Source organism: Cavia porcellus, unplaced genomic scaffold, assembly GCF_034190915.1.
Source record: "Cavia porcellus strain 051 isolate PalLab524CR breed Dunkin Hartley unplaced genomic scaffold, mCavPor4.1 scaffold_27, whole genome shotgun sequence".
NCBI classification, from domain to species: Eukaryota; Metazoa; Chordata; class Mammalia; order Rodentia; family Caviidae; genus Cavia; species Cavia porcellus.
Window position 1 is genome coordinate 45,688,847 of NW_026947510.1, and position 12,736 is coordinate 45,701,582.

Genomic DNA, 12,736 nt, shown 5'->3' on the forward strand with positions numbered 1-12,736 from the left:
TCTTATCAAAAAGTTTTTGTACAGCAAAAGAAATCACCATCAGAGAAAAGAGACAACCCATAGAGTGAGAAAAAGATTTTGCCAGTTTTTCTTCAGACAAAAGACTAATCTTTAGAACACACAAAGAACTGACAAAAATCGGACCACCCCATTCTTAAAGACTTAATCCAAAACTAGGCATCTGAGATGAATACAATTCTCAGATAAAGAAGTAAAGACAGTAAACAAATATAGGAAAAACTATTCAACATCACTGGTCACTTAACAGATACAAATAAAAAACAAGCTGAGATTCCATCTCACTCAGAAAGAATGGCTATTATCAAGAAATCAACTAATAACAGTCTTAGGGCTGTGAGGGGGGAGAGCTCCTTTCTCCACTGTTGGAGGTACTGTACACTGGTGCAACCAGTGTGGAAATTCCTTAAGAAGCTAAAACTAGAGATTCTGTTTAGCCAGCTATCCCCAATTGTGGAATCTTTCTGAAAGAGCTAAAAGCTTCATACCATAGTGATGCATGCACACCCATGTATACAGCAGCACAGTTTTTAATAACTGATCCTTGGAAGCATTCCAAATCCCTATCAAAGGATAAGTGGATAAAGAAGATATAGTTTTGTTATACAATGGAGTACTACTCTGTTATAAAGAAGGGTAAATCTGAGACATTTCTAGGTAATTAGATGCACTTTGAGACCATACTCTTAAGTGAAATGAATTGGACACACATGTTTAAGTGTCACATTCTCCAGGGCTAGAAACCAAAAGGATAAAAATAGACCAAAATAAAAATTAGATATTTAGAAACAGGAAGAAAGTGTTCAAATGGGAAGGGCAACAAGAAAGGAGAGTGGGGAAAGCAAGGAAAATAAAAGGAAAATAAAGAATAGAAAATGGAAATAAAAGTTTAGTAAATAAGTAGGTGAAGCGGGGTTTAAAAGAGGTAAGGAGGTTGAAGGAAAAAAAGATGAAAAAATATATTATGCATAGCCACAAATTCTCTATCATGAATGGGACTGTCAAGTCACGTAAAATGTATCAATGAAATTAACTTAAAAATAAAATAAAAATTAAACATTCCATAGCTTTATGTTAAGAAACAAAACAAAAAATTCATGTCCTAAACTCTTCTAGCTTAGCTGAGGATCCTGTACTGAGTCCGGGGGTCAGGAAGCCTTTCCTATTACTAAGGAAGGTGGTACCTGATACAGGGGAGATGGAGAAATTATCATGAAACAGAAATTAATTTCTCTATTAAAATCTCTCTCTGTCTAATACCATGTTTCCCAAGGCAGAGTTTGGTAAGCAGGAGACCACATTTTCCCACTGCTTGAATTCTCTCACAAGTGCCTGAAGTGCTGTTTCTACTGCTGTTGATTTTCAAAGACTGCTTTTTTGTTTGACACTAGAAACAAGAGAGACAAAGTGAAACTTGTTATCAACTTCTCTTTTCACCTAGAAAGAAGCCCCCATGCAGAAGAACGAGGACTAGCATAGAGGGTTAATATTTTCCTGAAGAGGGGCCTAAAACCTTTACCAGAAACTCAGCAGAAATGGTAGATCTGTGTGATATATTGACACAACACAAAATCACAAATAGCCCTGTGTTTACATGTGTACACTCACACACCCACATTTGTACCCATCCTGCTTATATTCAAATGTACACCTAAGTGTGTTCATGTACCACTGTCCTCATGTAAGTCCTTATTACTGCAGTGTGACTCTGTGGATTTCTTCTGAGCACCTCAGTACTTTGATAGAACTCTCAGGATGAATTCATCATGCAAAGCACTCTAAGTGTGTTATTGTTAATTATTACAGGATCTTTTCTTAATATAAAAGACTTAATTTTCACTGAAACTCTATTGTTCTCTTTAATGATAACCAGCCACTGTTGGAGACTACTATGAAGCGGTTCTGAGCAGGATTTAAAATTAACTAAGTGGATTTCTATGTTTATGTGTGAGTCTGTCTGGACCTAGGCCCCCGGCCTGGTGACAGGAGCTGGCTGATTCATAGTAAGTGAACCTCTATGAATCACTGGTCCTGGCTGAGGCCTGTAGTGGCCTGTGAATCCAGAGACACCTCAAAGGGCAAGATAAGGCCACAGCTGATGACACCTTAGCTCCAGCTAAGTAAACAGAGACTGCAGATGAATGAATCTCACTCCTATAGTCGCACTCCTACCATAAATGTCGTCATGGAGATAAGATGGTTCTCCTAACTTGGCATAATTTACTACTTGGAGAAGTCGTTGAAGTGATCCTGAGGTCCTGCTCATTTCCCATGCTTTCCGGTTTCCCTGCCCTTTGTTTTGGACCTAATAAATATGGGTGGTCCAGAGAAGTCTTTGTCTTAGCCCTCAGAGTCTCAAACCCAGATAAAGGGTTTTGATGCTCCTAGATCTTTAAAATCATAGTGCTTGTCTCATTTTATTTAAGCCTTCGCCATACACTCATTTGGGAGATTGCGGATCTAGATCAGACTGGATAAGCCACCATTCTTTCAAAGAAGATTCCAAATGAGACCTAAAGCCCCTGTCAACACACAGCATAGAATATTTGGCTTTCTGCTGGAGAAAGAGCGAAAAGAAGAGAAATTATATACAGGAAATATACAGAGGAATTATACAGGAAATAGTCATTAGATATCTATAAGACCTCTTCAATATGCAGATACCGAACAGGGCCTTGCTTTTCCACCTTCTTCAACCAACTCTTCCCTAGTCTTTTCCATGTTGCTCAGTGTCTGAAACCAGAATTAGAGACCATCCTTAAACTCTCTTTTTCACATCATGCCAACTCGTGCTATCTCTAAATTCTATTGACTTTGTCTTTTAAAAAGGAAGGGGAAAAACTGACACTCAAATCGCTTTCTGCATCCATTACTACAATTGAGAGGTCTGAACCTTGTCTGTCTCCAGCTGCCTGGGTTCCTGAAGTGGCTCGTCCCAGCTGCCTGATTCCCAAAACAATATCCCCCTATCCTGTTGTCACACAGCCTGCCCAGCTGGGACGCAGCACACCTGGCACAACAAAATATTAGCCGTCACTAAGTCAGCAGTTGCAAAGTGGCCCATAGCCTTTGATACTCAGGTTGTCTTGTTTCCCTTGATCATTTGCTCTCCACACCATGCAACGCTGTCAATAAAAACCCCACTCAAATACTTGAGTCAGACTGCAGCCACCCCAGGAAGTCTCACCAAATTGAGGCTGGCTGTATTCTGTTACCAGCTGCCATCATTTACCTAACAATGATCTTTTTCAATCAATCTCTTCCTTCTTGAAAATAAGCAGAGCCATCTATTTTCCCTTACTGCATTTTGCCTCCTCCCAAATTTTTCTTGAATTAGCAGCCAGAGTAATATTCTAATGAGGTAAGTTAGCAGCACTACCCTAGTGCTGAATCTCTTTCTTGGCTTCCTAATGTACTTAAAACACATTCCAAAGTCCTTACTATGCCCCACATGATCTGGGCACTAAGCTTCTTATTTCTCTCTCCCTGAACTAATAAACATGGAGTATGCACTGCTGTAGGAACTTTGCCTAACTGCTGCCTTGCCTGTGTTGTGCTTCCCTGTCACCAGGTTACTATGATTTGGATGCTCACATTTCATCTCTTAACCCCAATCTCTTATCATGTTTTTAGCTGTATGACAAAACTACTGAAAAATCATTAATAAACTCTAGTGCACATTTTTATTCTACACTCAGTTTCACAAAATTTTTTGCAATAAAATGTTGGTAAGAGACTAATGAATATTCTTCAAAACTAATAATGATGATTTAACCAGATTTTAAATAAAAATCATATGTAGCCATCATCAGTGATAAAACAGTGTCTTCTGGGGACTGGGGATTTAGCTCAGCGGCATAAGCACCTGCCTTGCAAGCAGGCGGTCGTGAGTTCAATCCCCGGTACCGATAATAAGGAAAAAGACAAACAACAACAACAACAACAACAAAAAAAAAAAAAAAAAAAAACAAAAAAAAACAAACAAAAAAACAGTGTCTTCTAAATTTCTCAAGACAATTCAAACAAAAAATTACTGAGATTCAAACTAGTATGACTGAAGTGACTTTCTATAAGTTAATGAATCTGTAATTTGGCAGTAAGAAAATATTCTCTATATGAGGAGGCATTTTATAATATTGTGAAGATAGCTTTATTAGTAAAATAACTTAATGAAGTAATTTGGGAGGATAGTTGTCAAAATAGAATTTAAATTTTTGTAGTCTCAGTTTACAGGTCTATACTCATTTTAAGAATTCTTAAGAACTCCTACTTGTTCCTGTTGACTGGTAGTAACATTATAATCAACTAGATAGGTTTTAAAACAATCATTAGATGTTAACCTTAACTAGGTCACCATACTTATATGCATATATAATTTGAGGTCTACATCCAAATTTCTATATGATTTCAGTGGAGCTAACCTGCTCCACAGCATTCTGAGTGTTCCAACCAACATTTCTTTCATTCTTCAAAAATTCTAGCCTCTTGCTGCCTGAGGACATGGGCACCTGGACCTTTTCCCTAAATAACCTTCATTGGGCTACTTGGTCTTCTGAACTTTAGATCAAACGTCACAGTGTTTGAGTCTTTATCCATATCGTACCTCTTTTCCACCCCAAAGTAGTTTCCCTGTTTATTTAACAATCTTCCTTCTTTATTTTATCAAGAACATTTTATTTACATATTTTCAAGTCTATTTGTCTTTTGTCAGTATTGCTTATTATACTCAGTCTAACATGAATACAAAGAGACACCTTATTATTTTTATACACCATGGAATATTCCTCATTAAGCATAGTATCTTTTAAAATAATTTAACTAATACAGAATAAAAATCAAAAGCTTTTTGCTTATTTTTTCTTTTGTTGAGAGACTAAGTCAAAAGCCATTCTTCTGGTGGATGAAAAGTCTAGAAATATTACTGACTGAGATTTAAAATTTTATCTGATACAGAAACATTTTCTTTCAATGAAATTAATAAATGATTATCCCTGGCAGGCTTATCTGCATGCCAAATAACTCATAATAAAATTTCTTCCAAAATCATAGAGATTTTTGACAATGGGAGGAATTGTTAGCCTGTTTTAAGATTCTTGTAAAGAGGAGAAAGTATGGAATTTATATCTCAATTTAAGAATGAGGGACAAAATTATGGCATCTAAATATGGAAATAACCCTAAGAAGATATATTACTAATTAAAATATACACAAAATGAGTTTGTGTCCCAAATATTGTATGAAAAATAGGTACATCATTTAATATCCTTATAGTCTAATATAACAGGAAAATGTTTTAAAAAGTTTTACCCACCTCATACGCAGCATTATAAATGAAGTGCCTCCCAATGCTGAGATAAAAGAACTCAAAACTTGCACACTTATAAAAATGTAATAATTAGTTTTACAACCATCATCTCTTGGGCATTCACCCAAATGGGCTGAATAATTTGTGCTGGGGAAACCAGAAACTTCGATACAACTACAGTTATAATACACCTAAAAAACAGTTTTTGAAATATTATGTAAGAAATATCCAAACCCTTATGCAGCTATATTTCATTATATTTAAGTAAGTATTATCTGTTCTAATGAGGCAGGTATTTCTGACTTGACTGACTTCCCCTGACTTCTGAAGGGCTAAGTAATTTCAACTCAATAGAAATCATATACTTCTTCAGTAAAATGAGATGATCCATAATGATGTTAATTACATTAATATTGCAAAAGATCATACAGTTAAAATTTCAAGGAAAATATAGTGAGATAAATTTGATTTAGAATTAGAGTAACAGAAAAACCTGACTGAATCCCCAAGCAAGAGTTTTAAATGCAGCTTTGTGTATACAACACCCCAGCTATCACAATGACAGAATACTGGAATCTTTTTCCTGAATCATCTGCAGAGACACTAGTTGTAGGAAGATTTGATAAGTGATTGTTAAATGTAACTTATGATCTTGTTTATGGATAGGAGTGAAGGTAACACTAATACTTACAGTGGACTTCTCATCGCCACCTCTAGATTTGCATCCTGCCAGACAAGGTGACAGGTAAGTTATTCCATTGCTCCCACAGACGGGTTCCCATTGACTTTCATCACAATTGCAATCCGAGTTGCAATATGACAGTGGTATATTTGCATGAGGTGTCACTGGATTAAGTCTGGAAATATATGAGACAGGGATATAAAAATAGAGAAGCAGAAGAGCAAAAGAGAAAGGAGGGAAGAAAAAGGAGAAGAGGATAGCACAAATTTATCTAGGTTGTAAATAATAAAGGGAAGAATGCAAGAAGATTAAGTTGCATGATTTTTAAGGTTTTTTACCTCTGGAATTTGAACGTCTGGTATGCTGTGTTATGATTTAGTAAAACAGGGACAGTAAATGGGAATAATCAAAGACTATGAGGAATAAGAAGAAATAAGAAGATAAATTAAAATAAACTGGGCATGCCTCCAAGAATAGGATGACGTTTAACAAAAGAAATGTGGGAAGACTGAAAAGCTAAAACTGACACCTTAGAGAGCCTAAAGCTCAAAAACTCAGAGTTTAACATTAAATAGCACTAAAGTACATGGTTACTGAACTCTGAGCCAAGGATATTTGGTTGAATATGAGCCTTCAAAAACTTTAAATCATTAACTGTATTCAATAGATGTGAGTTTATAGGGGAGTTTGGCCATTGATTTGGGGTAGACTGAAGTACTAGGGATACTTTGACTAAGCAAAGATTCTCAAAGTGTAATATGATATTTTGTAGAAGATATTTAGTATCTATATTTACAATAAAACCCATATAAAACAGCAGTATTGTCTTTGAAAAAATAAGAACTTAGTAAAATGTCTGCAAGCGTTCTCATATAAAGACAGTCTGTAAACACTAGACTATGAATAAAGTTTGTTCACTCATTTTTGGAGAATATCATTTACATTACAGTCATGACCTATTCAAGTTTAGTAGGTCAGAGAAATAGTTTTGAAGTTATAAGCAAACATTTTAGAGTCAAAAGCTCTATATTTGAATGATAACCAATCAGGTTATATTCAGACATAGTTATACATATAATATATAGTTTGTGAATCTTTTCAAGTCTTACTTTCCATGTCTATAAAATGGTAATAAACGTATCCATCCTTCATCAGAAGTACCCCCATAAATGATATTTATTATTGTTACAAGTTTCTCTAAAGAAGAAATAAAAAACGAGTAGTTTAGGTTTTAAGAAATGTAAATGTTGGGAATTTGTAAATAAAAATTACATCGACAAAGAGAAAGCTTAGTTAAAATTTTTCTTCTTCCTTAGTTTCCCAGAATCTTTTTATTAGATAGGTAACACATTGTGAATTGATATATTTTTATGTACAAACCCATCATAGCTCAGAGTTAAGCCAGCAACTGACTTGTTTTCACACATCAGAGCAAAACTTAGTAGCTGCACCATGAAGCTAATGGAGGAAGTAAATAATGAAAATCTAGTAATTCCGACTACAGTTAACTTCAGCTTTTTAGTGAGATATCCTCCTAAAAGGACTCCAGTTGCCATACTAGGTAGAACCATGAGTCCTAAAAATAAAAAGAGAAAAGTGTTAATTATATAAATATAGTTGTTCTGATATGCCTTTACATATAAACACCGCATATTATATGTAACATAGTACATATCAGCACAATTCATCCACTCGTGCTTCTTCTTAAGCAGAAGGGTGGCAGGTTCAAATGGTGAAGAGAACTGGCATGGGAGAGACAAAAATAATTTCTTCCTGCCAAAAATGAGAGTTTAGTTTAATTACAAATGCAATGAATACATGATATTTATGATTATTTCTATGGAGAAGTTTCTTATCCTGGAAAACAACAAAAATACACAATTTTTCTATTAGGACACGCGCTCATATTATCTAAAATCCTTTACATTTTCAAAATGAACAGTCTCAACATTCAAAAATGCATTCCAGTTTGCCAAGTGGCTGGGTAAGGTTTCTCATATAGAGAGTTGAATATAGAGAGTTCATATTTATTTCTTGTTTATTCACACAGATGAGCAAACAGATGTATATATGGAATTTAAAATGTTTGATCCCTTTTTATAACTTTGTTATTTCACTCACCTACATAGTTACTAAGCAAGAAGAGGCCTCTATCAAAAAATTCTGACTTGGTTAAAGAGTCAAAATTTAACCTTGACAGTTAACTACTGTCTTAAATATGACGAGAGAATCACAGAACCCTGGTGCAGTACTTTAAGAAAATCATCTTCAACTTATTTTTTCTTTTATATTTATGATCTAGTTATATAACATTTGATAAACATTTAATTCATCAAACATGTTTTATATTTCCACAATAATGGAGTTGTGGAAAGAATGATAACAAAAAGTTTTCTTTAATGAGCAGAGTATAATATGACATTATAAAGATATTGCATAAAATTCAGAAATATATTTGTTTATAATTATGCATATTTTGATGGTGTATTTAAAATGATTTCTACTTTAAAAACATCAATGACTTTTTAATTTCAAATTCCATGAATTATAGAAATAATCACATTTTAAAACAATTCGCTTGAGTTTCTCAACAATAAATTATAAAATCTAATTACATTCATATAATGTATAAATATTCCATTCAACATGCTACTTTTCCTTTAGAAACTACTATAACATAAATTGCAACTTCAAAGCCAGAACAATAATTGACAAATTCAACAAAGTTTGAGAGAGCACATGGAAATTGTTTACTGAAATATAAAATTATACTATAAATTGTCATTTGGAATACAATTATTCATTGTATATCACTTTATCAAGGAAACAGGTAAGAAGTATGTCTTACCCAGAAGAAGGTTAGCCTGAGATGCAGTCTGACCAAACTGTTGTTCTACAAACTTGAAGACGTAAGTAATTCCACCTACAGCAGCGTTGAAATTTATCAGTGTAAAAATCATATAAAAAATGTAGAGATGATTGGTAAGGAGACATTTCATGGACTTCAAAAAACCTTGAAATGATAATAATAAAGATACTATTCTTATAAAGCAGCTTATGTACATGATAAAATAATCATCATTAATGTTATATAGATTATGAAACTATATATATACATACTTAACCCAGAAAGTTACAGTATCATGAGACCCTAATGTGATTTTTTAAAAATTCCTTCATTATTTTCCTTACATATATCAATATTTATTGGTTCAGTTCCTTATTAAAATTCTACATATGCATGGTTTTGTATGTGCTTTGTGTATTTAATATTTGTTTAGTCTTGGAATTCTTCTATGAGCTGCCTACATACTAATTCATTTGTTTTTCCATTCAGCAAAGGTTTGGTATTCATTTGTGCACTGAGAAGCATGCTAAGTGCCCCAGGAGCAAAACAATCCATCATTCAATGTGTCTTATAATTATCAGCACATAATTGTTATATTAATAATTATTAAATAAAAATATTAATTATAGCTATAATTCAAAATTCACAGAAACAAGAGCACTGAGGTTTAAACATCTTTAAGTCCATTTTGGTATAAAGTTTCAGATATCTTGTGACCTGGTGTACAGTTTTCTGCCTCAATTTGGCAGCAAAACAAGTCACTTGTCTTTAAGTGTAGGAAGATGAGGCAGGGGACTCAATATAGTATCTCGTGACATAATGACAGGAAAATGGTAAACAACCTATGTCTACAAAGAGAGATGTTAAGAATCCACAAATTCTGTCACAACAGATACTCTGTGTTAAGCCAGGGATCACCAGTTCAGTCAGGTGTAACATAAGTTCAACTTGAAAGAAACCACATAGACTGGCAGGAGGATGTATCAGAGTTAAGCAAGACAAAGCCAGCTATGGTTTTGGGGAGATGGACAGGCATTGAAATACTTTTTTACTTCATTGAAGATTTCAATTAGACATGTACAAAACCAACACTTTCATCTAATGTTAACTGAGAAATGTTTTAATCTGTAAGGAAGGAGCATTAGGGCTAAAAGTGGGGGGGGGGTGGAGGTTGTTTAAGATAATTAGATCAAAATACTAAAATTCTCTCCTTGGGGTTCTGCAGTAAAAAAGGCCCATGAGTGCGAAGAATTCGAAATGAATAATGATATTTCAATAACAGTAATGAAGAATAGAAATTCATCATATCTTTGAGTGTTTGAGGCAGGTAAGAATTTCTAGATAAACATTATTCAAGATATACCCCTAATACATGGATTCAAGCAACTTATGTCTTTTGGAAGGTTCTCATCATTTACACGAACTGACATTCTCCTTTGCTTCTTACTATGTGATTTGGCGGGGGTGGGGGGCAGGGGTGTCAGCAATTGAACTCAAGACCTTGCACTGGCTGGCAGGTGCTTGCACCACTGAGCTACCTGCCAGACCTAACTTCTCAACCTTCATTTTCCTTGAGAGTATATAAAATAAATTCAATGTATTTCCTTATGACTTTAGTTCTTAGTTATTTCATTCATCCCTAATAGGCATACAATGAAGATCTTCTTTACTTTTTGGGTCACTACCTTTGATAATAGTTTTGATATTCATAATTGTCTTATATTTACAGCTTCAATTTTTCTCTCTATACTTTTTTTCATACAGCCCAACCTAGGCCTTAAAAGTTTAAACAATCCACTGTTTATAGATTTGATACAGCAGAGCAGAATAAATGCATGTGTAAAAATGAAAATTTCTCAATATGCTATTATTAATGTGTACATTAAATTTCAAAAATGGCTAACTCAGTAATGTGCTGGTCAGTATGTTACAAATGACACTTGGGGAAAAAATCCTGCTTTGTTTTGTTTCTTAACTTCCACAGTAGTAAATGATAAATTGTCCTGTCATGGCCAGTTTCAAGCTACTAATATAGTTGAAATTTTAATGATTCTCTTTCGTGGGACAATACAAACTGTCTTTAACACACCATTATTCGAGGGATAAATCATGAAGAGAAGAACAGAGGAGGTAAATTGAAAAGCTGATGGGGAAGATCTTGGGCAGAATTGAGAATGTACAATCCCACGAAATGTCACCTGGAAAAGGTTGTCCAGGGTTTAGGTAGTGCATTGCTTTGTCTTACAATTTCACACATTTTGCAAGCTCAGAACTAATGCGGACACTTCATTATTTGTACTATTTTTCTCTGACTGCTGAGGATCACTGCTTCTCAGTGGTTCTTCTCTAGTGCACAGATCTTACATTTTCAAGAGAAGGGACTACAAAGACTGAAGCCTTCTGATTCACATTAACGACACCTCGTATTTTAACCACCACTGTGCTTCCTACTTTAGTTTTGAGCATTTGGGGAAACACTAATGTTTTTAGGAAAATTATCCAAAAAGTAATTTTACTCTAATTACCTAGAGTTTGAGAAAGCTTTCTGACTTCCTTCTTATTCCAAGTCAGTTAATTTAACCTGAAGCACCAGTCACTAAGAAGAATTTTAAAAATTGTGTCTATATCTGTACTTCACAGCATCAAGCAATTTATTGCAATAGTAAATTCTTGGAAAACAGAAGCAACTTTATGTCACCAGGACATAGTAGGTGCCTGAATACTATCTGCTCAATAAGTGAAATAATGAAACACTGCAGCTCATTTAGCTCTCAGTAATGTTCTATACTATATAACTTTGAAACTAATATATATTCTAGTTTGTATGGAATAGATGTTAAACTCTTCTGTTGTTTTCTCCAGGATTAAGGCCATACACCTATTTCTATTCAGTTTTCCAGATGCTCAGGAAATGTACATTAACTTTAATATGAATTTGAGAAAAACAGTTAGCTAAATCTAGCACATAGAAAGCTAATTTCAGGTTATTTGGATGTGTTACTGTTTTGGAATACTCATTTTTCCTTCTCCTAGTTATTAACATTTCCATATAAACTATGAATGTAAAATTCTTACCAGTCATAGTAACATCTTGACCATGTTCAGTTAAATAAGCTGTTTGATCTTTTTCTTTATCCGGTTTGAGTCCCTGCAAAGGTGTAGAAACTTCCCTTCCTTGTTCCTGTGGTTCATCTTGACTTTGGCGTAGAAAAAACAAAGGTATGGAAGAAATAAGGGAAAGTAGTCCGGATATAAGGAAACCAAGCCACCAAGCACCAACCCAGCGGGCATCCTGGGGAGTTATTCTGATGCTGCCTAGAATAAATAATTAGAAGAAGACCATCAACATCACTTTGAAATAAAATAAGTGTTGGACAACATTGCCAGTGATTGTTTTCTTCCTAGAAGATCAAAGTAAACTATAGTGCCTCAATTTTATAGCATTATTTATTTCTTTTCCTACTTTATCACTTCAGAACAGTCTAGCATCTGATAACATGTAATAGTTGTTGTCCTGGAATCAGTCATGACGTTGTTGTCATAGCTTGATCTTGAGAATATAAACTCCACGGCTTTTCTATCAACATCACTGATGATCTCCCTAATTTGGATATTTAAGCCTGACCTCCCTACATGAGATATGTAAGCTTAAAACTGACTTTAAAACCATGGAAAGTGTAAGAATTCTCATCATCATCATCTGCAAACATCTATCACTACCATCTGCTGAGGTCAAGAAAATACCAGCAATGAAACGTAAAGCAGTTAACAGAAAGTACTCAGAGCTACTAGAAGGACTTTTCCTCACCCCTAGAAACCTACATTTACAACTCTGCTGTCAGCACAAACGATAAAACTGGCAAAAAAAAAAAATATGCAATGA

General features: G+C 34.4%; 1 protein-coding gene across 2 annotated transcripts in view; it reads right to left on the reverse strand.

Annotated features, from left to right (window-relative positions):
• LOC100718313 (solute carrier organic anion transporter family member 1B3-like) overlaps positions 1–12,736 on the reverse strand; it is an 89,088-nt gene that overhangs the window by 15,937 nt on the left and 60,415 nt on the right. The window contains exons 8-12 of one of the 2 annotated variants that reach the window (XM_003470326.4): positions 11,929–12,168; positions 8,854–9,018; positions 7,386–7,581; positions 6,015–6,180; positions 5,330–5,514 (exon numbers count right to left, since the gene is read on the reverse strand). In XM_003470326.4, coding sequence (XP_003470374.3) covers positions 5,330–5,514; positions 6,015–6,180; positions 7,386–7,581; positions 8,854–9,018; positions 11,929–12,168 — 952 coding nt within the window. The remainder of the gene's footprint in view (positions 1–5,329; positions 5,515–6,014; positions 6,181–7,385; positions 7,582–8,853; positions 9,019–11,928; positions 12,169–12,736) is intronic. The other variant, XR_010043881.1, reaches the window with a different exon arrangement.